We start from the raw sequence: 27,062 nt of genomic DNA, 5'->3' as shown, positions 1-27,062 counted from the left end.
CAAAACTTTTGATCTAATTTCAAGGTTCATTGATTTATTTTGCTGCTTAAACAGAAAAACTGCACATCGTCTAAAAGAAGAAATATTTCATGTGTTTTTAAGACAGTTTTTATATTTCTGATATTATTAATTAGTTAATTTAGTTAAGTTTATTTCATTTTTATTTTAGTTGAAATATGATTTTACCAATATTATATTTCTGTTTCCATTTGCTGAGTTGGTCTTTTTTGTGTGTAACTGTATACTTTTACTCTTAAAGCCTTGTTTTCTTTATTGATCAGTGATTTATTTATTTTGTATATATTACAAAATATTATCAATTATATATGTTCCCTCCTCCTGGTCATTAGTTGCTATGGTAACCAGAGAAGAGCTTGTCAGTGAGCTCATTTTATTTGGAGAAAAAGACAGAAGACAAACTGAGTCACATGCTGCTTTTGATTATTAATTATTAATTAATTATTGTTTTTCAGTTTTGTGTCACAACCCGTTATTGTGCAGCATGTGACCTGTGGCTGCAGATGAATATTAGATGAATCAGTATGGAGTTATGACATCATAGTTCATCTGTCCAAACAGGAAGCAGTAAAACGATGACATCGTCCAGTAAACAAGCAGCGCCCTCTGGCTGAAAACTTCTGTAACTTTTTCATTTCAAGCCATTTGTGTGATGTCATCGTTAGCGCTGATGATGTAAACAATTTGTCAGGAAAAGAGAAAAGAAGAAGAGGGGGGCGTTTACTTCCTGTCCTGTACCATCTGTGATTGGTTGTAGAGATTTATTGATTATTGATCTGTGCTGTGTTCTCTGCCCTGTGATTTGCATGTCGGTGGAAAAAATTACAAATTAATTAAAAAACAAAAACTGTGAAATAAGTTGGTCTTCAAAAAAGAAAACTTTATTGACCAAACGAGCTGTCCACCATGTTTGAGTTCCATCATCAGATTTGATTAGTGTTGTTATATTCAGTTTAATTTGTAAAAACGCGATTAAATAAAAATGTTTGTAGTTTGCAGCGACTGCAGTTCAGAGGTCAGCTCCCTCTGAGGACACTGAGGTCATGTGATCATGTGATTTATTTTATTTCATTCATTTTTCTCCTGAATTTCAGGGTTTTAGAAACCTGCTGGAGTCTCATGAAGACATGAACACATGGTGGGCCAAATAAATAATACAGAAATAAAGTCTTCAGTAGTTTTTATTCCTGTCCGTGTGGTGAAGCTTCGACGCAGATCCGTTTATATTATTATATTTTCTAATATTATATACATTCACAGAAATAAACACCACGATGTAAACCAGATGTTTGGACCATGAATTGGGTTCCGTTGTCATGGAGATCGAGAAGGTTTCAAACGCGCTCAGGAAGAACACACGAATATAAAACTCTGAGGACAACGTGTCTGTGCTTTAATCACCATGGTAACCAGGCTAACCCACCTAACCTTGGCAACACGGGGCTGTGACTGGACGGGAGACGGCAGAGGGAAGTGACGCATCAGGAAGTGAGTTAGGAGAGATGGAGAGTACGAAGCGTGGGATATAGTTGGGCAGAATAAACGCAAAATAAACGCAAAAAGGCAGCGAAAGGATACATCGGATGATAGTGGCTGCGACGAGAGAACAGCTGTAGCAGAAAGGAAGAGGAGGGCTATAAGGGCTTCTTTCGGTGATTGGAATCCAATACAGCTAACTAAATCCAAAGGAAAGAAGTCGGGGAGGTTAGGAGTGCAGAAATCCCGAGAAATATGTAAGGACGGAGGACAACAAGGGAGAGCAATCCGAGGGAATAAAACAACCGGAGGGAAGGTGCCGTGTTCCCTGCTGAGTGGCAGGAGGTTGGTCGGGGATTCTGGTAAATATTTCAGCAGATGATGTTAAAGGAAATGTAACAAATGCAAATGTAACTGAGGTCAAACGTCTGAAAGCAAGCAGAAATGGCATTAAATATGATAGTCTCTCGGCTCTGCTCACATTGAAGAAAACATCTTCATTGGATATTTGTGCTATGATGGGAGGCTGTATGTTCCCCCACCGCTCAGATGCTTCAAGTGTCAGAGATTTGGACATGTCGCGGCGGTGTGCAAGGGAAAGCAAAGGTGTGGCAGATGTGGTGGAGACCATGAGTATGGCAGATGTGCAGAAGGGGCAAAGCTAAAATGTTGCAACTGTGGAGGGGAACATAGCTCAGCTTATCGTGGGTGCGAGGTCAGTAAGAGAGGTGCAGCGAGTCGAGGCTGCCCAGGGAATCAGTGAGAGGCAGAGGCAGCAAAGAAGATGTCAGGAGACAGACCGGTGTCAAGTGACACATGGAACACAGACACAGCAGGAAAATGTGATGGATGTGATTAATTGAAGGAGGAAACTCTGATAGCCGATATTAAAGGATCAAAATAATTGTTAAATCAGCTGAGTACCTTGATGTGAAAGGATTGCACTGGGAAACCATCAAAGACATTCTTAATGACTCAGACATGGGCTGGATCCTATTAATGATGCTAATGACCAAGAGTTTAAGCAGTGTGTTGATAATTTGGAGATCTGTATGCAGGAGACATGGTCGAAACCACAGTTGAATTTTATTATAAAGGGATACACTGGAGTTGTGAAGGTGATACATGTAAACACAGTTCATGAATCAATTGTGGTTAAGGTCTGGACTGACAGGTAAAATAGACATAATTAACTATTATAATCCATGTGGGACATTAAGTCAAGATATATTAGAGGATGTTGGGGGACCACTGCAAGACAGTGTAATATGGTGGGGGGATTTCAACTAACATAATTCGTTATGGGGGAGTATTAGCACAGATGCAAATGGTTTAGTTGTTGAAGAATTTATGTGTGTTAATAATGGGGAGGGAACACGATACAACAGGGCGCAGAACACAGATCTGACATTTGTATCTCGTGCAATAGCAGGTGTAAGCACATGGAGTGTGATAAAACATACCACAGTAGGTAGCAATCACTACCCTGTAGTGACTAAAGTTGGCACAAAAAAAAGAAAATTCCAAGATGGAAATTGGGTCCTGCTAGCTGGGATGCTTTCCAAGGGATCAGTGCAAACAGATGTATGAAACTTCAAGTAGGAAACCCGGTGGATGAAAACATATTCAACAATGAATTACTTCATGAAATAATTCAGTCAGCTACATGTACCAGGAATGTGCCATGTAACAAAGCCATAAAAGCCAAAAATAAAGCATTTAGGAGACTCAAAAAACTTCATTCATTGTAGCAGTATTGGAAGAGAAGTACAGCTGTCAGAAGTCTGGGGCATGATCAGAAGGATGGGGAGGGGGGGTGCTATAAAATGTTAGCATACATGACAGACAATACACTGGGCATAGTGTTGAGATTGTTTAACAGATTTTGGGATACTGGACAACTTCCTTCAGTTTGGAAACAAGCAATAATAGTGCCTGTTCTAAAACCAGGAAGAGACCCCTCAGATCCTTCTAGCTACAGACCTCTTGCCTTGACTTCTCATTTATGTAAAGTCATGGAACGAATGGTCACAGAGAGACTAACATATTTCCTAGAACGTAAAGCTCTTCTATCTCCCTATCAAAGTGGGTTAAGTAGGGGAACACACTGGACTCTGTACAGTGCTGAGAATCAGACATCAGGAAAGCACAGACCAATAAAGAAGTAGTGTTAGCTGTCTTCTTTGATGTGGAAAGGCACTATATTATATATAGTGATGGCCTTTTTATATGACAGGAAAATACAGGTAAGAATAGGTGCAGAGTTTTCCAGTGTATATAAGGTGGAGAATGGAACTCTGCAAGGAAGTGTCTGTAGTCCGTTGTTATTCAACATAATGATCAATGACATCTTCTCTCAGGTTGAACAAAGTGTAGGAAAATCATTGTATGCGGATGATGTGGCTCTGTGGATAAGAGGCCGCAATGCATCCTATGGCAACAAGAAAATGCAAGCTGCAAAAGTTGAAGTGGAAAAATGGGCAAGTAAATGGGGATTCAAGTTATCTGTAGCAAAAACACAAGTCAGTTGTTTCTCAAGACGGCATTAAATCACACCCATCTCCTTAAAACTGTATGAACAACCGCTTGAGAAAGTAAAAGCTATTAGATTTCTTGGGGTTTGGTTTGATGAAAAGCTCACATGGAACGGTCATCTGGATAAAGTTAAGAACAAATGTAAAAAGGTCATCAATATACCTTTTTACATTTTACATATATAGAGTGGGGAGCAAGCAGAGTATCTCTACAAAATATATACTGGGCACTCATGAGATCTGTCTTTGACGATGGGTGCATAGCTTACATGTCAACCGCAGAATCAAACCTCAAGAAGTTAGATGCATTACGAGCTCAGGCCTAAGTGTTTTAAGAGACTGCTGGAAACATAATGAGACAAATTTCATAGGTTTTGGGTGGATTGCTGATGCAAAGGCAATTACAGTACAGCCCTACAGTTTCAATTTCCTCCATTCCTCCCTGGTTATTCCCCTTGCCAAGTGTAGACCTCAATATACAGAAGGAATTGAAAGACATGTCGGAGCAACTTCTAGTATGGCGCTTAGTCCGGAACTATTTTGATCAGCATTGTTCATATTCACAGCATGAAATAATGCAACTTTTAAATATCTTTTGGTTAATGCAGGAAAGATGGGTTCAACAGGCGGAAGAAGTTTTACTGTACAAAGTCAAATTTAGCAGCTGATATTTTTGAATGATTTCCTGAGTGGAGGTTCGTGCATGAATCACTGTTAGCACATCAAATAACACGTTTCAGGATCGTTTGGTATCAAGCTTGAATGCTTGAGTTTGATTTAATAAAAAAAGATTCTGTGGACAAAATCCAACATCATCCAAACAGAACTTCTGTCTTATGTTTCTTAATGAGGTGCGTTTGTTTTGTAGACATGTCGGTGCAGGTGTGGTGCCTGTCGTTCCGGCAGCCATACGCCGGGCTGGTTCTGGACGGGGTGAAGACGGTGGAGAGCCGCTGGAGGCCCCTGCTGGACCCGTTGGAGAACCAGACCCTGGCGGTCCACATTGCCCAGCGGGACTGGGAGGGGGAGGAGTGGAGGGCGGTGCTAAGTGGCCCGCTGGGAATGAACCAGGCTCAAATCCAAGCGCTCCTGGAGTCTGGAGAGAGGTTCGGCCGCGGCGTGGTGGCAGGTGGGAGATGTTGTCAGTTATTCCTGATATTCCTGATAGTTGTTAGGTACGAGGGGCACCTGAAGGCATCACATGTGTAATTCTCTTTCAGGGTTGGTGGATGTAGGAGGGACCTGGCTGTGCCCCGCCTCCCTGCAGGAGGAGGAGCTACAGCACCTGGAGCGGTCGGCCGTTCTGATTGGTCTGCAGGAGAAACACCTGACTCACCTGTCCAACCCTCGATGGCTGAGGGAGCCAATGAGCACTCGAGGAGGTCGCGACCTCTGGACCGTGGCGATCCCTGCCGAGCTGTTACCATGACAACACCCTTGATTGTTACTGGACAGTGTTGGTTTTATGTCTACTGAATGAATAATGAGAACACTGATGAAGACATCCTCTGATCCTGAGTCAGCCAAGAAACACCATAAGGTCTGTTTCTTTTTTTCCTGTTAATAAAGTTTTTTTTATCCAGTTCATTTTGTGTGATGAGCTCCTGACTCTGGTTTGGTTCCCTGTAGAGTCCATCATGTGAACTTGTCTCTTTACGATCAGGCTTTGATCAGATCCAGAGCCACGTGTTGATCAATGAATACTGCAATATTAAAAAGTGTCACGAATATTTTTACTTCAAAAACAGGTAACAGCTGTCGCCTGCAGCTGGTGGTTCTGATGGAAACATCAAGTCAGTAACAGAAATAGAAATAATCGACATTATTGCGTTGCGTTTACTTGCTTCATGTCTTGGGGGGGGGGGGGGCACACGGGGGGAGGGGCTCTGTTTCTATGGAGGATATGGGATATGATGTTTACATGCACAATGGAAATCACCCAATCATGAGCAGGTCATGTGACTGTCGTCAGAAAAAAACACAGAAGAACTCTGCTGGTGAAACAAACTTTATTCACCCAGTAACAAAAACAAACCACCAGTTTAAACGTAACGTCAACACAAATACATCCACTCATCAATAAACAGGGACTAACCACGCCCAGCCTGCAGCCCCACCCCCTCTCTCCGATCGGCTGGCTGACGTTCAAAAGACAAACTGAACTGACGACTTCAACAAACGCAAAACTCTAACGCCATGGTTTCCACCAGGCCGGGCTCCACACTCACTGTGGCAACCGAGGACACTGTCACCCCTCCCCCAGGGAGGCATTTGTCCCACTCACAAACAACTTCAACAATTAACAAACATCCAAACAAACTAACTGAAAATGTGAAACAGGAAGTGATTCTGAGGCACTGTCTGTCTTTCACTGTTGTAAATAAAGATGTTTGGCAAGTAAAGAATTTTTTTTTAATTAAAACAGCTAGCATGTGTGTAAAGCTAACATGCTAACACAGGAAAACCTTGATGCCAAAATCCATTAAAAAAATAAAAGTTTTAATCCTTGTTTTTATTTCTGTTTAGTTCCCAAGTTTGTCCTCTGGAAAACTTCCATGTAAGCAGGAACATGTTTTGGAGATACAAGGTTTTCCTGCTGAGAGCACATGCTAGTCATAAGCTAATGAGTGAGCTATGTTGGAATTGTGAGGTGTCAGCAGGACATGTGTGTTAGATGGTGGGGGGCATGTAGTGTGTGGCAGTGTGGGGGGGTGGTGGGGCTGTGATGTAACCAATCATGTGGGTGGGGTTGGGGGAGGGGCAGTAAACTCGTGGGGTGTGGCCTCCAGTCTGCAGCGCCCCCCAGTGGGTGGAGGGAGGGAGGCAGGGGTGGTAGGAGGAATGATGCGAGAGATGGGCAGAGTGAGGATGAGCAGGGTGAGGAAGAGGAGGGGGAGGGGCGGAAGGCAGGTAGGCAGCTGGGGGTGGAGCTTCATATGGCAGGTGGAGCAGTGGGGGAAGGGGAAGGGACGTCTGATCTGGGTACAGGAGGGCAGAGGATGGGGCAGAGCCTGAAGTGGCAGAGCTGATCGAGGAGGGGCCTTCAATGGAGGGGGTGGGGCCTGATGATGGAGGAGGAGACAAAACAAATCAAACACATTTAGATCAGAATCTGAGAGTCTTATTGGCTCCAGTCCTAAGAGGAGACTCAGGTGCTTCTGTAAGTATTCAGACCACTTTACTTTAGTTTGATATCATTTAAAATGACTTTTTGGCACTTTAAAGATTTCCCCCTCAGCGTGTTTCCAGGTGTTGGGGAGTTCTCCTGCTCCTGCATGTTTTTAAGTAGTATAAAGCCTTCAGTGTCTCAGAGGGAGCTGAAATCTGATAAATGTCCTGGGTTGGTTGGTAGCGTTGGTTGAAGACTACAAGTTAGAAACTGAAAATAGTTCGAATTGCATTGTGGGTAATGTAGGTGCCAGATTTGGATGAGGAAGAAGGATTTGTGGAATAAAACAATAAAACAGACGACGTCTCTGGTTCTGGAGTTTCAGGACTGACGTGATGAAGCTGCTGACGTCGCTGACTCAGTCAGAGTACCTGTAAGACAACACATCTCCACGGTTTCATGATAAAGACAACAGTCATCAGTACTGACCGCTGCTGTGACCGTCTGTCTGTCCATCTCCTGCCCTGGTGGATTCTGGGTAGGAGGAGGGGGGCTGATGGGGGCCTCGATTTGTCTCAGGGTAAGAAGGAGGGGCAGCTGGGGGCAGAGGACCAGGACCAGGTCAGACAGTCTACAGGAAGGTGAGGTTCTACTTCCTGTTAGGTCTGCAGGTTTTTTCAAATAATATCACTAACTCATTAACCATCTCACTAACTAACCTGGCAACTCACCATTTAACTAACACCAAGCTGAGTGCTGAAACTCCTGTTGGAGTTAATCTGCATCTGCCAATCAAGACATCCACCCTCCAACATCCTCCTAAATAAAACTCATACTGTGAAAGTCTCCCCTCAGTGATCATAATAGGACTCTTATTGTGTAAAAACTGTACTGACTGAAGTTGGAGGTTTTCTCTGAAGGAAGTTTTTCCTCTCCACTGTCTCCAAAGTGCTTCTCAAGGCGAGACCTGTTGGGTCTCTGTAATAACATTATAAAGAGTCGGTCTAGACCTGCTCTGTTTGTAAAGTGTCATGAGATGACTTGTTGTGATTTGGCGCTATATAAATAAAGGTGAATTGAATTGAACTTCAATTCAGTTTGAGCACTGGAACGGCAGCTGAGGAGGCTGCTGATTGGTGGTTCAAGCTGAAACCTGCAGCCAATGAAGTGATTGCTCTCTTTCACCAAGCAGCCAAGTCAGAGAGGGTGTAGGTCTTACCATGCAAGGGGGGGTCCTGGCTCGGGTAGGGTGTGTAGTGCTGGTAGGTGTAGGGGGCCTCTGGTGAGGCGGTGGGGTATGCCTGCTGCTGCTGTTGCTGCTGCCAACAGCTCTGGTGGTACCACTGTGGAGGGGGGTGGAGGTTAGAGCCGACAACACCTGCAGCTGATTCACACCTGATGTAAACTCACGAGACGTCTGTAAATTAAACAGCTTTGCTTTTTAGACTCAACAAGATGTCAGCTGGGATGGAGATGGAGAGCATTTTCACTTTCATCTCTCAAATAAAAACTGACACATTAACCAACAGTAGAAAAAGAGCTTTTAGTCTCTGCTCAGTGATCTTCCTCAACTCTTCCTCTCACTCCATCAAACTGTGGGCTCAGAAACAACAGGTGATGAGGGTGCAGCAGGAAGACACTGATCTCTTACCTGGACTCCTAAGTTGAAGTAGTACTGGAGGACTCTGCCGTCTACACACACACACACAGACACACACACACACACACAGACACACACACACAGACACACACACACACACAGACACACACACAAAGAGACACAGACACACAGACACACACAGAGAGAGATCAGTATGAGACAGGAAGCTGCAGCAGGAAGGGTAACGCTGTGTTAAGTTGGATGACCTCTGACCTCTGGGTAAATCACTGCCGTTAGGGTCATAGGAGTAAGGGGGCGGGGCTACCACAGTGCAAAGAGCCTCACCCAACTCATTAACCAACCAGGGAGAGGTGGCTGGGATCGCCATGGCAACTAAGAACAGAAAACATCAGATTACATTTATATTTGGGTATATATGGGTCACGGAGGACGAGATACACGCACATACGTGTGATTATTTACTAAACACGTGTGTGTGTATATATGTGTGTATGATTAGTACAACTCAGCCATACACATGCGACTGTGTCTGTGTGTGTGTACCTGAGCGTGTCTGTGTGTGTGTGGCTGGCAGGTGAGCAGCTGCAGGTACACGCGACGATGGAGAAGAGGGTGAGGAGGAGGAAGAGGAAGGTGAAGAGCAGATGACTGCTAATGGCTTCACTACCTGAAACACACACACACAGACAGACAGACAGACAGACAGACAGACAGACAGACAGACAGACAGACAGACAGACAGACAGACAGACAGACAGACAGACAGACAGACAGATGGAGGAGTTACCAGCAGTCATATTAGCGATGAAGACCACCAGCCAATCAGTGACTGAGTCAGTCTCACCTCAACTTGCTGCCGCAGCTTGTTTTGTCACCATGGCAACCACGGAAATCCTTATCATGATTATGTCCACTGCACTGATATATTTTTACTACTTTTTATAAATATTTGTGTGTGTGTACCTGCTGTGTGTAGTTGTAGTTCATCTCTGGTCTCGGTGGAGACTCAGCAGGACCTCCTTCCTGCTCGTCCTTTCACAAAGAGAGACAATGTAAGAGACCCTTTTTGTCCTCTCTCCCTCCCTATAGCTCTGAACTTCATGACATCATTGATTACGTTTTCCTTGGATAGTATTATGCAGGGATTTTAGTTCTGACTCGATTACTACACGTAACGCCAAAGAGAGAGAGAGAGAGAGGTCAAAGGTCAGGTGTGTTACCTGGTTGGTGGAGGGCTCAGCAGCAGTGTAAACACCTGAAGTCTGGTAGCTTTGATCTGGAACAGTTCACGTACAGACTTCAGTCACTTCCTGTCTTCAGAAGTCAGTCAGCTATTTGTCAAGATTCTGCAGTCAGATAACACGACTCACCCTGAGTGATGTAGATGTACTCCTCTGTATACTCCGCTGACGGAAACAGACACATGAATCATATCAGAAGTTTACAGAACATCCGTAAAACTCAAAGAAAAGCTATGCTGCTCCACTCTCTGACTACAAGATGATCAAAAACAGAAATAAAGACCCGATCTCTCTGCAGGTGAATAGATCCTGACTACCATCTGAGAATTTATGGTGTGGTCTTGTTTAATTCCTCCATTAGATCCCTTTTTAAAATGTATACATTGATTGTAATAATGTTATTTCAACGTAACGTCTGTCCTCCTCACCCTGGTCCTCTACAGTACTCGTGTCCTCCTGGTCCTCCTCTGATGAACAGACGGTAGTGTTTCCAGATGGAGGTCCGGGAGGGAGGGGCCCCGAGCCTCTCGGAACTCTGTAGGAGGAGCCAGACGGTGGGGGCGGGGCTCCCATGTTGGGGGGTGGTGCCACAGCTGGGCCCTGTTGGAGGAGCCAGATTATATTATGTACATAGTAGTCTGAATCACCAGATGTAGGCTGCTTACTATTTCAGTCACCAGACTTATCCACTTCCACTAACTGTGCGTTACTGTTTTCTAAGTCCCTGGTTTTAACCAGGGCTCGCCTCCCCAATGTTCCACCAAAACAAGTTCCCCTCAGACATTATTTTGAAAGGGCACTGTCACTGCATCCTGCATCCACATCATGCTGTTAAGCAGAGTTACAGGTGAGGAGGTGAATTCGAGTCCAAGTCAAAGTGATGTTGACTCTCCAACATAACCTCACATGACTCAGTTCAGTCGTCAAAGTCTCATTTGAATAAAGACTTTTGTGACTCAAACATTTTATTTGAATTAGTTCTAAAATCATTACGTTACACACTACAAAGGTTTTATCCAACGATATCATCTCGTTCTTGTAGTTTTGGTTTTCTCACCGGCAGAGGAGGGAAGACGGTGTCACTGCCGTCGTCCAGCTGGTAGTATGTGATGGTTGCATCCAGATCAGTTGGCTCCTCCACCGACTCCGCAGAAAAACCAAACTGACACTCTTTATTCAGAGCCGCCAGCTGACGCCGACTACGACTGAACAAACATGATTTGGTGACTTCAGTACTCTGTACTACTGGTTGCTGTACCCATTCATTCTGAACTGATTACTCTCAAACGTAAGATGCACTTCCATGATTTCAGCAGCTAATTAAAGTCCCCATGTGTAAAACATGGTTTTAACTTCTTTCAAGTTATTCTAATGGCATCAGTTAAGCTTTGCTGGTAGTCACTGTTGCTGTCTGTCAGGATCTTTATAATACAACCATTAGGGGGACGCCAGAGTGAGACATTTTCTCAGTTCTACAGGAAGTGGCCTTCAGAAGAGATCATCTGAAGCAGCAGTGTGAAATTGTTTAGACGCGTCATTAGATTCAAATATAAAAGTGTGAGTTCAATTTATTTAATTATAAAATGAATATAGGAAAACAAAACTAATAAAGTTGTTATGTGTCATGTCATTTGACCTACCGTATCAACATCAACAAGCAACAACCAATAATATTTATTTTAAACAAATTACCAGCAAGTGGAGATATACTGTAAATCTGACCTGAAAACAGTGAAACTTCAGAACAAAGACAATATTCTTAAACATGCAGTCGTGTGTCTTTGTGTGTGGATTCCTTTGTTTACCGTGACCTGAAGGCGTAGTTCTCGTAGTCATGGTAATATCGTCTGCCAGGGTGGTAATAGGTCAACTGTGGACCAATCAGGTGACGGTTCAGGAAACGGGTGGAGCTTCTGACCAGAATCCAAGACACAGGTACACACACACATACACACACATTCCTCAGTATTAGTGTGTTTTCAAAAACTAAACAATTCTGACAATTCATGTATTAAACCCTCCATCCACTATGGTGTCAGTGTCTCAGATTTGTTCTGTTTTTCTGTTTCATTCACAGTGAATTGAATATCTTTGGGTTTTAGACTGCTAGTTGAACAAAGCAAGACATTTAAATTACCTGTCCAGAACCCAAGTAAAGTTTTTTGGGGAAAAATGTACCTGACAAAAAGAGTGATCAGTTGAAGATCTGTTTGGATACAAAAGTTTTCCTATAAGCTCTCTAAGCTTTATTCATGTTTGTCTGGTGTCAGACAGGGAACAGGCAGGTGTTTGTCAGTTATAAAGTCCCACCTGGAGGCTCCGTAGCGAGGAGGTCTGGCTGTGGGGTGGTGGTGGTGGGGTGGGGGGGCATAGGGATCATAGGTCATGGCTCCTGGTGATATGGGGGGGGGGGGGGCGGGGGTGACCTGCCGGCTGGAAGCGCGGAGGCAGGGCGGAGGGGGCCGGGCCTCCATATGCGGACGGTGGTGGCATCAGCAGCTCTGCCCCCTTCACTCCGCGAGACTTCCTGAAATAGCGATGACGGTGATGACGCTGACCACGAGAGTCCAAATCTGAAAGAGATGACATTTATCTTATCTTATTTTTATTCTTATTTTAGCTTTTATATTCTACTTATTTGTTATCAAAACAATAGCACCTTCAGACCACAGCAAATTCCTTGTAATGTATGTTACTTGGCAATAAACAGTTTCTGATTCTGACAGAGACAGGGAGACAGTAGGTCAGAAGAGCGTTACAGCAGGTCAGGAGGACGTTACGGTAGGTCAGAAGAGCGTTACAGCAGGTCAGGAGGACGTTACGGTAGGTCAGAAGGACGTTACGGTAGGTCAGAAGAGCGTTACAGCAGGTCAGGAGGACGTTACGGTAGGTCAGAAGGACGTTACGGTAGGTCAGAAGAGCGTTACAGCAGGTCAGGAGGACGTTACAGTAGGTTAGGAGGATGTTACGGCAGGTTAGGAGGAAATAACGGCAGGTTAGGAGGACGTTACGGTATGTCAGGAGGACGTTACGGTATGTCAGGAGGACGTTACAGCAGGTCAGGAGGACGTTACAGTAGGTTAGGAGGATGTTACGGCAGTTTAGGAGGATGTTACGGCAGGTTAGGAGGACGTTACGGTATGTCAGAAGAGCGTTACAGCAGGTCAGAAGAACGTTACGGTAGGTCAGAATCAGAATCAGAATCTGTTTATTATTATTAAGTAACATACATTACAAGGAATTTGCTGTGGTCTGAAGGTGCTATTTGTTGTGATAACAAATAAGTAGAATATAAAAGCTAAAATAAGAATAAGAATAAAAATAAAAATAAGATAAGATAAATAACAACAGTGCAGTGACCAGAATAAAGTTAAGTGTCCAGGTAAAGTGTCCAGTAGGGGGTGGGTGCGTTAATGTAACGCAGGGGGGACAGGGGTGATGTACGTTAATATAACGTGTAAGTAGTGTTTGTGTTCGGGGGGGGTCAATGTAAGTTCGTCAGGTCAGAAGGACGTTACAGTAGGTTAGGAGGATGTTACGGCAGGTTAGGTGGACGTTACAGTAGGTCAGGAGGACGTTACGGTAGGTCAGAGGGATGTGTTGAAAGTTATTTGGTCATCAATTGTTAGGCCCAGAAGAGACAGAAAATCCAGAAGGTAAACTCAAACTGAAATTAAAGCTTGAACTGACACAGATCAACTCTAAACTTGTTCACTGGCAGGAACTTGTCATATTTAGACTTTGTTTCTGAATATTTACAACAGATATGAAGAAGAAAAACACTAAATATATTCAGAGAGGAGGAAGAGAATGAAGGAGCTGAACAGAAACTCAGTGCAAACGTACCAAGGTCACCTTTTCTAGTGGGAGCAGCAACGTTCCAGGCAGGAACTGGATTCACCGGTTTCAGATCAGTCAGAGGAACCAGGTGTCTGACACACAGAGGGAAATGTTAACATTAAAAGATAAACCGTTTTACATCAAAACTGTAGGCTGTACCTCACAGATCAACTCTCCTGCTTTGATCCCGCTCAGTGTGAAATTCATGATCTTGTAACTGACCACACATTTTTCCACAAACCAAACCTTTGAAAACTTCTTGCTAAAACAGTTGGCAGGCTTCTTTGTGAGGGTGCTGGAAGACTTTGCAGCAAGACAACTCGGTCTCTCTGTCAATATAGCACTGAAGAATGTATCGCTGCAATTGACTACATGGTTTAGGTTGTGTGTGTTACTTCTCTCCCAGCTCCTCGATGAAGACGGTGACTGCTGAGGAGTGTGTTCCTACTTCCTGGATGAAGGCATTGTAGTACTTCCCCTTCGGCTCCAGACGCACCTGAAATACACAGATGGAGGTAAATACACCATCATCATCATTTTCATTAGACCTTTTTCAATAACATCCAGTTTTTTGGTCAATTTCATATATTGTCAATCTTACAGGAGAATATACATTCAAGTACGCTGCAGCAGCTTTATTCTGTTCTCAGTTTTATGGTTCAGCTGTAGCTAACATGTAGCTAAAATTCAAATGTTAGCATTAAGCTAAAACAACTGGAAACATACTACAAGTTGCCACTCGCAGGCTCATCAGAGCTACATCAGGTATTCATGATACACTTGCATATCTAGACTGCACAGCCACGTCAGACCATTAAGAGAGGCATTGGAGGAAGACCTGGGAGTAAGATTACTGATCCTGATGCAGTTTTACTACCAGTAGTTGCAGTGAGCTGAGTTTTAACGCCATCAGTGTTGTTAAGTGTTTTGTTACCTGACACTTGTCTCCCAGGAAGTACTGCCTCCCTGCAAACACCATGTAGTCTGTCTTCTGCATCTCTGTCAGTCACACACAGACCACTTCAGTTACACAGCATCACAGTGATCTGATTACTTACTATTACTCATTCATTAATAATTTCATATTAGTACCAGTCACTGTAAACAGATTACACATCACACAAGCTAGCTGCTGCTGGGGTGGAGGATTATCATCTTTCATTATCTAAAGACTGTTTCTGTCATGTAGAAATATCAAACTCAAACCTGTACTTCATGGTGTCATTCATGACTGTGTTAAATATTAGCTCATGACAAAATACTCTTTATATCAAACAACAATAAAAATGTTATTTTGATAGCAGTCTGATTTTTACATTTAAACTGTTGGCATGATCTTTGTCAACCTGGAAATAACAAAATAAATAATAAAAATTTCATGAATTTTAAATTGACAGAAAACTTTCTCTGTGTGATTCAGACATGCGTTACCTTTGCAGGTGTCCTGCCAGACATCAAACTCCAGGTTTCTGTAAACCTCTCCGTCCAGAGACTTCATCACTTTATAAGGAAGAGACAGTCTGGAGGGGGGCAGGGCATCTGCAGGGGGCTGAATAATAAAAACAACTACGAGTCAGTCAGGACCTCAGTCAGGACTCAGGACCTTCATTCCGGTATCAGGACCTCAGTCAGGATCTCTGCAGGTTTCAGGGTTTTGGTGCTTCAGCTTGGACTCAGCTAATATATTACTGATATGATAGATTTCTAACTTCCTGTCTCTTTTGTTACAGCAGATTATTATTAATAATTTCCCCCCGGGATCAATAAAGTATTTCGGATTATTGAAACTGTTTTTGAATGGATGTGTTGGTTGATTTTGGACCGTGGAAAGTGAGCCGATCTTTTCTGCGTTTACTTACTGTAGCCGATGCAGTCACGACTTTACGCCCCACATTCGTTTTAAGTGGTGGATCACTGTCAATAGTTGTTCTTAACGGATGTTTGCACAAAACACTACGTTAGTATGCAGGTCTGGGTGAGTGTTGCGGCCAGTGTGATCCCATTGCAAGATTCATTTTGTGTCTGTGGCAACTGTCAGACAAATACATCATCATCCTCAACAAGAAACACAAATCAAGTACAACAAAACGGAACTGACACAGAGCAACACTGACAGGTGTGAAGGACCTCTGAGCTCAGGTGTGAGAAGGTGACGGTGAACCTGAACCTTCATCCTAATGGTAACAACTCAGTTTCTTCCCAACGGAGCTCAAATTCTAACTGAACTGAAAGTTGAATTAAATAAAACCTGACCTGCTGCTTGTTTCCCTCCACTGCTGCTGTGTGAACATGACTTCATTGGTTGATAGAGATAAACAGCTGGTGGAGCTAATCAACAGCTGGGGGAACTAATAAACAGCTGGTGGAGCTAATCAACAGCTGGGGGAACTAATCAACAGCTGGGGGAGCTAATCAACAGCTGGTGGAGCTAATCAACAGCTGGTGGAGCTAATCAACAGCTGGTGGAGCTAATAAACAGCTGGGGGAGCTAATCAACAGCTGGTGGAGCTAATCAACAGCTGGGGGAACTAATCAACAGCTGGGGGAGCTAATCAACAGCTGGTGGAGCTAATCAACAGCTGGTGGAGCTAATCAACAGCTGGTGGAGCTAATAAACAGCTGGGGGAGCTAATCAACAGCTGGTGGAGCTAATCAACAGCTGGTGGAGCTAATCCTCCAGTCGCTGCTATTAAACCACCACAGAAGAAGAAGAGGAGGACACGACGAGATGACGTCATTAAAGAGCTCCAGTGGGAGCTCAGACGACGGAGAACCATGTGGAGAACATGATGGAAACATGACATCTGTGTCGTGATGAAGGTCACAGCCTCCTCATCGCTGCACACAGGTTTGATGTTTTCAGATCTTCACCTTCAGTCACAGCTTCATGTACTGCAGCGTTTATTCATCAAGTCTGTTCCTGGTTTCATCCACTGACTTTTACTTTAATTATTTTAACTGTGGTCAGTTAGTTCACTTCTGTATAGCAGCTCCATCATGACGCATCACATATTTACACCAGCCTCCCTCCCACCTTTGTGTCGTCTGTCACAGCTCGGAGTTTCTCTTCAGCAGCTCCACCCGACTCAGAGTCCTCTCTGCAGGATAAAACAAACGCACACATCTGTACAGGTCTGTTCATGTGAAACATCTGTTTATGAAATGTAACCAGCAGAACAAACTGGAAGTGATGAGCTGAGAGGATTGAGAGAAAGAGAGGCGACGTCTCCACAGACCTGTAACTTATTTTTCTTATTATTATTATTATGCCATAGTAATTAGGTTTATATGAGCCTTGAATTTACGCTCTTATCTTGGGCTGATTTGTTTGATTTGTTCCTTTGTTTTGTTTTTTCCATACATATATTTTTGAACAGGGTTTGGTGGGACGTTCAGGGCGACCGCGACGTCCAGTTATATGGGTCATTCCGCCAAAAGAGTGCAATTTGCTCGTTGTAACTCTTCAAAATTAAACTTCATTTTTCATTCCATTTCAATATAGAATTTAGTAATATACACATTTACTCATTCAAAATGAGTACTGGTCAATCTCAGGCTACTTTATTTAATTTATTGCAACTTTCGAAAGTTTATTATCATTGCATTTTTTTCTCTGCTGTTACCAAAACTCAAATGCCATTTTAAAACCATGTTTAAAAGAATATCAACCACATACATTGTTTTCCATTAGAAAAAGAGTTAATGTAGAAGAAATGGTTGGTTACATGATGAAAATACTAATATTTATGACAAAAAAATTACTATATTTTGACCAGAGTTGTATTTCTCTAAGAATGCAAATCAAACCTTTTCCTTTATAGGACATAAAAAAAACAAATTTAATCCAAAGATTGAGCTTGTATTTCATCAAGCAATCAGACAACTGTTGGAGCCAATATAAATGTAAAAATACAGTTTATTTTCTTTATTTTTGAAGAAACAATTGAATAATCAGAAAAAAACATTTGGTAACAGGAATGAAAATCGGTAACAGGAATGAGTATGTGAGTGCGTTATGTGAGTGTGTGTGATCTGTTTATTGTGTCAAACCCATTGCACTACTGAGCTACATGAAGAACATCATATTAAAATACATTGTTGCTAGTATTGGTAAGATTAAAAGACAGAACATATACAAAATTATTAAAATACATCAACATTTCAAAAAACTGTTAGAGGTAGTATAGTGGGAGTAAAAAAGGAAAGGCCCACCAACTGCAAACTATGTGAGACATCAGGTTTGAATGAGAGATCTGAATTCTGTGTGTGTGTGTAAACGTACTGGCTTTGTGCCTTTGTGTATGACACAGTGAAAGACGAGAAAGAGCGATGTACTGTAGTGGTTTGTCGGTTTGTCTTGCTTCTCTCCCTTTAGCATGTCACAGATCCACAGTATTGGTTCTTTACATCTGAATAAGATAAAATGGACACAGACAAAAAGTTAAGATGTTACGTTCTTGGATCTATGCATTGACCATCATTTCCAATAAATTTGAAAATATTCTACACCTTCTACAAAATATATTCATTATCCCCAGTTTTACACCAATCATGACTTTAATAGATTTAAAAAAAACAAGTAACTGACCTCTTCTAAGACTTTCTGTAGCTTTCCCCAGATTTCTTTGTCAATTTCCACATGACGTGATGTGACTGGTTTAGGGGGTTTGATGACGGACACAATATCATCGAACAGGTACCACAGAATATCATTTCGGGCTGGCCAGAAAAACCTGTTAAACCCCTACTTTTACTCAATGGTCCCTGTAATTATGATTCACAAAACTGATCTCAGATGACAGCAACTTTAGTTAGCCTATTTCATTTAAAATGTATGCAATCATGTAAACTAATTAATATTCATTCATTCATTATATTATTTACATTCATTCATTCATTGTATTCTTTTAATTAATATAAAAGGGCATCAGAGGGCACTAGCCTACTCATTGCTGTTACCGCCAACTCAGTGCTGTTACTCTTTATTTGAGTAACAGCAATGAGGGTAACAGCAATGAGTTTTTAGCATAAAATTAGCAATTGTGTGAAATCTAGCCACTTAGCATCTATGCTAGTAGCTTGAGCACATGGAGCACATTCTTAAGATTTAACTGAATATTTTACTTTTGATATCAACAAATATCGTCTTAGAGATAATTGAGGTAACAGGACTGAGTTTTTAGATTGACCGTCTCTGACACAGCTAATATATCATTAAATTTAAGGAAAAATAAATGAGATAACTTACTTTTGGTCTTCCCATGACTTGCAGAAGACCCAAATGATGTCACTTCCTGCAGAAAATGTCACTGGTGGAATATTCCAAAATTTTCAGAGGGGGGAATGTGTTTGGGTAACAGCAATGAGTGAAAACCTGGGGACAGCACTAAAATGTGAATTTTAACCAAAATATAATGACGTTTTTGTAAAACTTTTGTTTTACAAGTGTAGATAGAATATGGAGTCACACTTAAATGCAAAAAAAAATAGATTTTGGAAGGATTTTGTTCATGATGCATTGTGGTAAAGTGTAGCGTTTGGCTGTGGGGACAGGCAAGAAATGCTATGTATCAGTGTTTTGGATGCCTTTTTAAAATATTTAAAAAATATTTAAAAAAGATATATCTGTAATTTCTACAATGATTCATGTGTACGGTGTTTTGTATATAATTTGTATTATATTATTACTTGTGTTTATACATTTAATATACAATAATATGCTGGGGACGGAAATGTCACTCTTTTGGCGGAATCGCCCATATAGTAAACAAGCCAAGTTAACCCTCCGAGCTAATGCGTGCTAACTACGCCAACGACGGGTCAAAATGTTTTTTGTCAACACTAGATACAAAAAATAATTACAAAAATGTAACTTGATTATTACAGCATCACCTTGAGGAATATTTTCACGGGTCATAAAAACCTTCGACTTGGCCATCTGGGGATTCAAACCCTGGACCTTTCTGTCCCCAGAGAAGGGGACTTACTGTCTGCACCACTGGGGAGACCTAGTTTAAACACCTTCTTACAACGTGAGGCAATGACTGGGGTATTTGTGTCTGTTCAAACTTAAAACTTCAGAAAAATATCAGTCTGCTGGTTTCAGGTGTTTCATCAAACACTGCACAAAATAGAAAATGTTGTGCATACAGCACAGATTACAGCAAGATATTAAATATCACTGCAGACTCAGCATTTGATCTGAACACCATTTGAAACACTTGATATCTACAATCTACAGAATGACTGTGTCCATTTTTGACTTGTGGAGATATATGTGTTAATTGATTTTGCATATTTTGAAAAATATTCTGAAAATATTCTATTACTTCTGAACTGACCGTAGCTGTAGTGAGACAAACCTTTGTCACACATCAGTGGGTGTTCTGAAAACATTTCAGCTCTGTAGGACCTGCTGTGACATTATATAATATAATATCGTCACCCTATTAAACTAATGGCATAAGTCATATTTTCTAGTTTTTGGGAAAACACAAAAATCATGGTCATAAATGTGTGATCATTCTGCAAAATGCACATTTATTTTTTCACAAATCCTATCCAATCCTGCCCCACCATCCTTAAGGCTACATTACAGAAAGAAGTATGCTGGCTAGGAATAGGTAGCTAGCTAGATGTTGGGTACGTTGGCTAGCTAGTAGTTGCTAGCTTTGTAATTCAACTATAACTTGTGAAATTGAGACTAGATTACTACAAAATATTACAGCCTAGCTTATGCGATGGTAAACCTTATCACTTACCAGTAGAAAATGATCCGAGAATCATGTTTAGGGCTTCTTCTGCATCATAAATCTTCTTCTTTCTTGAGGCAGCTGCCATCATGAAAGCTTGTTAAATGGCCTAAGTCAAAATTGTAAAATGGCCTAAGTCAAAATAAAATGGCCTAAGTCACACTCTTGGCATAGGCCATTGTCTTACAGGGTAAAAAGAGCATGATCCTTTCAAGTAAGGGCTTAGGTGACTTTACCAGAGGTGGCCAGCATCACAAAGAGCCGATTTAGGCCAAAAAATCCTTTTGCTCAAAAAGTGACTTATGCCGTTAGTTTAATAGGGTGACGATATGTAATATAGATAAACGCTCATAAACCACTCCCCATTTTGCCAGTCATGACCAAACTTTATACAATTAATTGGACATTTTTCACTCAAATCCGTGCAGCTAATTATGAGATTTTTGCATTTGTGGCACCCCCTAGTGGCAGAATATCCCAGACAACGATGGACGCTGCAAGCAGCTTTTCCAGTGGCCAATCGGCCCGCTCTGAACGAGCAGACACACGACTAGTCAAACTATATCATATGAAGTTGCTGTGAGCTGTAAATTCAGAGGATAATGTTATCTCGGAGCCTGCCCGGGCGAGGCTTCTCAGCCTGATGTCATGATGATGTAGAATGACATCATCAGCTTTAAAACTGTTTGTCACAGATGAATATTATTGTGTGTGTGTGTTTACCTGTGACCTCGCTCCTCTGGTGTGTCGTAGCCGATGTCGATGTCACTACACATTGACGGGCTGTTTCTATAGCGACGACCTCCGACCCTAAAGGCCTCCATGGCCTGACAGAGCTCCGCCTCCTCCAACCCAAACACCTGAGTGTAGAGCAGCTCGTACAGGAGAGCTACACACACACACACACACACACACACACACACACACACACACACACACACACACACACACACACACACACACACACACACACACACACACACACACGTAATGTTTGTTTCTACTCTTGTAATGACCCTTATTGACATCATGCATTCCCCCTAACCATCACAACGCCAAACTTAATGTTTAGTGTTAAAGTAGCAAAATCTCAGAGATGAAACTGGGAAATGTTGAACTCTTCCTTTAAAGCTGTCAATCACTCTGACCTATCAATCACTGATTAGTACTCACACTGACAGAGTGCAGCGGAGGCGGGGTAACTCCTCTGGTAAACAATGTCATAGTGACCGTTGATGGAACAACACAGCGTCACCTAGGCAACACAGAAGACTGACGGTCAGTACTGACCAATCACAGAGTTAATGTCATGTGACCTGCTGTGTTGTAACCCCTAACCTGTAGGTCATCACTAATTACCTCACAAACTGTGTATTTAAAAGTGCACTGATCACAGAACCAGCTGATCAGCCAATCACAGTTCAGTCTGCAGATCATCATGAGGAACATCACAGAAACTTCTCAACAAACTTCTTCACCTTGTCAACAAAGTCGTCCTCTGAGATCACTGTGGCTGGTTTCCCCGGGTAACGATAGATCAGGAAACAACGCCTACACAAAGACACACACACACACACACACACACTTAGTGAAATCCTCTTCTTCTCCTTGTCGAGAGTCAGATGTTCAGATTGATGTCACTCTCATGTCTGAACTATAAATATGAAGCTACAGCCAGCTGACATGGAAATCTCACTTTCTACAATATGGGACCTTTAAACTTTCATTCAATAAATAAAAAAACTTTTATGGAACTGAATATCATCAATATGTCAGGTCGTTTCCAGGTTGGAGCAGCAGAACGTCACATGATTAGATAACGTAACAGGTGAGTGAACCTGAGAGATCTCACCTGTAGAGCTGAGACAGAGCCTTGATCTCCACCTGACCCACTGTCTCCTGAAAACATACACACTGTTACACACTGCTACACACTGCGCTACACACTGTTACAAACTCCGCTACACACTGCGCTACACACTGCGCTACACACTGCGCTACACACTGCTACAAACTACACTACACTGTTACAAACTGCTACACACTGCGCTACACTCTGCTACACACTGTTACAAACTCTGCTACACACTGTTACACTCTGCTACACACTGTTACACTCTGCTACACACTGTTGTGAACTGCGCTACACACTGCTACACTCTGTGCTACACACTGCTACAGACTGCACTACACTGCTACAAACTGCTACACTCAGTTACACTCTGCGCTACACACTGCTACACACTACAACACTCAGTTACACTCTGCTACACACTGTGCTACACTGCTACACACTGCGCTACACTCAGCGCTACACTCAGTTACACTACACACTGGTCAGCTGTGAGTGGACTGAAGGTCAAAGGTGACAGCAGCTCACCTTCGGGTCTTCCAGACGCTCCAGATATTTCTCAAATGAACCTTCAACAAACTGAAAAAGAAAACAGATGAGCTGAAAACAACCTTTTCTCTCCACACTTATGTTGTTCTACTTTTTACCACCTGACTGGTTTCTGACTGGTCACAGCCCGGTCACTTACTGGTTACTGACTGATGACTGCCTGATTACTGTCTGGTTTAAGCCTGGTTACTGTCTGATTTAAGCCTGGTTACTGGCTGGTTTAAGCCTGGTTACTGTCTGATTTAAGCCTGGCTACTGGCTGGTTTAAGCCTGGTTACTGTCTGATTTAAGCCTGGTTACTGGCTGGTTTAAGCCTGGTTACTGGCTGGTTTAAGCCTGGTTACTGCCTGACGCAAACAAAGTGGCACATCTGGAGGAAAACTGATCTGCTGTCAGTCAGTCAGTCAGTCAGTCGTAACTCACTGGTTCAAAGTTGCATCTGTTGGCTCTCATGTAGTTGGCGCAGTCCTGCCGGATCCTCTGATGGTAGTTCTGAGAGAAATACAACTACACACACACACACACACACACACACACACACACACACACACACACACACACACACACACACACACACACACACACACACACACGTGTAATTAACAACTACACTAACCGTTCCGTAAAAATTAGTTCAACCAACCAATCAGCTCACAGTACAGTTCAGGATCAGTGTGTAACTGGTCAGACTGGATGTAACATTAATTGATGAGTGATGCAGATCTGAGGCCAGCTGTACTCATACAACATGAAGTCACATGTTCATTACTGTCTCCTGTTGAACGGTTGATAAAAAAAATAAAAAACAGGTTTGTCTGGATTCATATTATATATATATATATATATATATATATATATGTGTGTGTGTGTGTGTGTGTGAATCCAGACTAACCACATTATATACATTATATATATATATACACACACACGTTACATACATTATATATAATGTGAATCCAGACTAACCACTAACTCCAGTTAAATAAATGTAGAGGAGGAAAAAGAGGGAAAAGAGGAGACAAAACCGTCTGGTATGGATGCCGAACAGCTTGGCAGCTATTAGGGCTCAGAAACAGAAACAGCAGAGGATATCAGTATCAGTGGATATCAAGACGTCTGCAGTCTGTTAGCAGGATGGAGCTGGACAATAAGTACTGATGTTAGTAGATTCACTGAGACTGAGACTGACCCTGAAGGTAAAGTGGTAACAGGTATGAGGCCTAAAGGATGAAGGACAAGTACCAACTGAAAGTTAAAGTTTTCAGCTTTGATTTAAAGGCCTCAACAGAGTCCGACTGTCTGAAGTCAGCAGGAGGATTATTCCAGAGAAAAGGGGCTGGATGCAGCCAGCTGACTTCTGTTTAAAACTGCGGACAGACAGGAGGCCGGGTCTCTGAGAGAGGACGGGATGGGACATAAGGTTTAATGAGATCACAGAGCCGACAGTTTTATAAATCATCAGAAGCACCTTAAAATCTGATCTGACAGGGAGCCAATGAAGGGAAGTGAAAACTGGTGGAACATGGTCACAGGTTGTGGTTTTAGTTGAGGTCCTCACTGCAGCGTTCTGAACCATCTGAAGACTTTCAGTAGCAGTGACCGTTATAGTAATCCAATCCAGATGAGACAAAGGCCTGAATGAGGATCTCGACAGAACAGACCTGATGTCGGCTCTGTTGGTTGGTGGAAGGACGACATCCTGGTGAGGTCTGTAATGTGCTGAGACTCTGGGCTGTTGGACTTTGAGAGATCACACAGTTGTTGAGAGTTACTGTTACTTCATCAAACTGGTATCCATGTGGAGCAAGGCCAATGACCAGCATCTTAGTTTCATCAGAAGTTAGGAGCATGATGTTACATCATCCAGGAATCACAGCAGATAAACAGGCCTCTGGATTTCTAATTTGAGCGTCATCGTCTCCTTTAGAGGAACATACAGCTGAGCGTCATCAGCGTAGCAGCACATTTATTCCAAAACTGTGTATGATTAAGCCAAGAGGTCAAATACATAAAGAGAAGAGCAGAGGGCCAAGAACAGAGCCCTGAGGTGCTCCATATTTCACTTCAGAAAATAATGTTAAAATAAGAAACACACTGAGTTCTTCAGAAAAAACAAGATGTTAACCATGTGAGAGCCAGGCCAGAGACACCTGAGTAGGTTTCAAGACAGTCGTCTCATGTTTAACAAAGCTTTGACATCACTTCCTGTTGTTCTGAAGAGATTTACAGAAGCAGACCCGAGACATCAAACCCAGATAACATCAGATCACAGTGGTCACACCTCTGCTGCTCTCTGACTGTACAGGTAAGAAAACTTTTACTTTTACTTCAGTCCACTTTAAATATGGGTCCTGGCAGTTTGGAGGGATCCATTTCCATGGTAACTGAGTCAGACTTATTCAAAGCTGCTCAAACAGAATTGACTGAACTCAGACTGGTTTATAAAACAGCCCTCAGGTGTTCTGTCACCTGGTGACACCTGTCAGCACAAACAGAACATCCAACTCAAGAGTCAGACCCCTCCCCAGCTGTCTGACCTCTGACCTCTCCCCAGTCACGACCTCCCCTCAACCCGGCTCTACCTGCAGTCCTCCCTCGGGTGTTAGCTGTGACCTGTAGTCCGGCTCACCTGTTCTGACACGGCTCGGAAGAGACTGGACGCGTCCCGGGCTACCATCTTCCTGTAGAGGCCCAGACTGCACAGGTACTCGTCCATGTTGACGAAGTACTTCTTCAGGCCTTTCTGCATCCCGCCGCCTGTAAACAAGCCACAACATTCACGGTAAACTCGGTAAACACGGTCCGGTTCAGACGCGACAGCACGAGCCGCTGCCGTGACACCGACAGGTGAGTTTAATCAGGTCTGATCAGCGCGCGACACCGCTCAACGCTACTGAGGCGTTCACGGACCCACCGACGATTACAATTATAGAGTTTAAACTGTTCCCATATAAAAGTGATATTAATATTAATATTTCACAACAAACTGAGGAAAGAAAACTAAGAGCTTGATCTGATTTGTTCTGCTGGTCATCACTTCGTTTTACATTTCCGGTTACATTACATTAAACAATATAAGAAAACTGTAAAAGTCCAGTATTATCAGCTAAATGAAGGCTACGAAAAGTACTCATTATGAAGGCTGTAAGTGATTATACTATTCTATCCTATATTATTGGATTATTAATATGATGCATGTGGAGCTCGTTTTAACTACTTTATATAATATTTGGTAGTTTGGTTTAAAACAATGTGTCATATTTTATTTGTTTATGTTTTGTTTTTTAAGTCAACTACCTACAGCTGTCAGATATATGTAGTGAAGTAAAAAGTACAATATTTCTCTCTGAAATGTACTGTAGTAGAAGTATAAAGTAACAAAGGAGCTCGTGAAGATTAAAAACAAAACAGGTCATTCTTTTGTTTGCATATTTAGTGGATTTGACAGTCCTCCTGATGGTGGCGCTGTGAGGATTGACATCTTTTAACAGTTTGTCTTGATAACGAATTCAAATGTTCAGCTGCTCTGTGTTTTTATTTGGTCCTACAACAGAGTGTACGAAATAAGATGATGTCATATATGTTTGATTACCATAGAGGAAAGATTGAAATGTTGAGCATTTAAAATCACTGCGAAGGTTAAACGTTGCTGACAGTATTTTGCAGCAGGCCGTGTGTGTAAACATGTAAATGGAGCAGGTGATGTACAGGTGTTTGAGCAGCAGGTACTGTAACACGGTGTGAGGCTAAACTCTGGTTCTTTTGAATCTGATGTGAGATCCTCTGAATCTGTTAGCGTTTTTTTAAAAACAGGCGCGAAAACGTTTTATTTAATAAATGCATTGTTTAATTTCCTGTTCTCGTTTTGTGTTTTCTGACAGAATAAAAGCAAACCAAACCATGATTTACCATTTATGTGAAGTTAAGGAGGAGGATTCTTTCATTTAATAAAGGAAGTGCAAATAAAACATGTAATAAACATGAGAGACTGTGGATCAGACTGGGAACACTGAGCTGTGCACTTTGAACAGTAGGTGGCGGTAAAGCTGGTAAAGTGGTTTAACGTCACA

At 42.3% G+C, this 27,062-nt stretch overlaps 2 protein-coding genes across 3 annotated transcripts; one reads left to right on the top strand and one right to left on the bottom strand.

The window, feature by feature from the left end:
- Positions 1-1,527: 1,527 nt before the first annotated feature.
- Positions 1,528-14,293, top strand: LOC139292610 (protein EOLA1). 2 transcript variants are annotated; one of them, XR_011597622.1, is made up of 4 exons: positions 1,528-1,856; positions 4,897-5,157; positions 5,249-5,568; positions 14,246-14,293. XR_011597622.1 is itself a non-coding variant. In XM_070914974.1 (3 exons), the coding sequence occupies exons 2-3, from the start codon at positions 4,899-4,901 to the stop codon at positions 5,455-5,457; spliced, it is 468 nt and encodes a 155-aa protein (XP_070771075.1). In that variant the 5' UTR covers positions 1,528-1,856; positions 4,897-4,898; the 3' UTR covers positions 5,458-5,613. The 2 variants fall into 2 exon arrangements, 1 of the variants encoding a protein (XP_070771075.1); XM_070914974.1 differs by lacking the exon at positions 14,246-14,293 and having other exon boundaries at positions 5,249-5,613.
- On the bottom strand, positions 6,699-25,741 carry alg13 (ALG13 UDP-N-acetylglucosaminyltransferase subunit). The gene is given in 26 exon segments (XM_070914872.1): positions 6,699-7,090; positions 7,627-7,734; positions 8,357-8,480; positions 8,789-8,829; positions 9,011-9,130; positions 9,302-9,425; positions 9,722-9,790; positions 9,979-10,034; positions 10,129-10,164; positions 10,428-10,599; positions 11,057-11,204; positions 11,805-11,912; positions 12,310-12,398; positions 12,400-12,572; positions 13,846-13,931; positions 14,235-14,335; positions 14,774-14,838; positions 15,271-15,388; positions 16,874-16,937; positions 21,315-21,480; positions 21,765-21,846; positions 22,070-22,142; positions 22,444-22,490; positions 22,972-23,022; positions 23,416-23,499; positions 25,622-25,741. Coding segments are annotated over 26 exon segments (2,817 nt in total).
- Positions 25,742-27,062: the final 1,321 nt, after the last annotated feature.

Source organism: Enoplosus armatus, chromosome 2, assembly GCF_043641665.1.
Source record: "Enoplosus armatus isolate fEnoArm2 chromosome 2, fEnoArm2.hap1, whole genome shotgun sequence".
In the NCBI taxonomy this organism is placed as follows: Eukaryota; Metazoa; Chordata; class Actinopteri; order Centrarchiformes; family Enoplosidae; genus Enoplosus; species Enoplosus armatus.
The sequence above is the reverse complement of the archived record's forward strand: the minus strand, read 5'-3'. Positions and strand labels throughout refer to the sequence as shown.

Excerpts from the sequence above, each read along its gene's own strand:
- LOC139292610 (XM_070914974.1), top strand. The coding sequence starts at position 4,899 with ATGTCGGTGCAGGTGTGGTGCCTGTCGTTCCGGCAGCCATACGCCGGG. Across the intron at positions 5,158-5,248 it reads CGGCCGCGGCGTGGTGGCAG|GGTTGGTGGATGTAGGAGGG; the intron begins GTGGGAGATGTT and ends ATTCTCTTTCAG.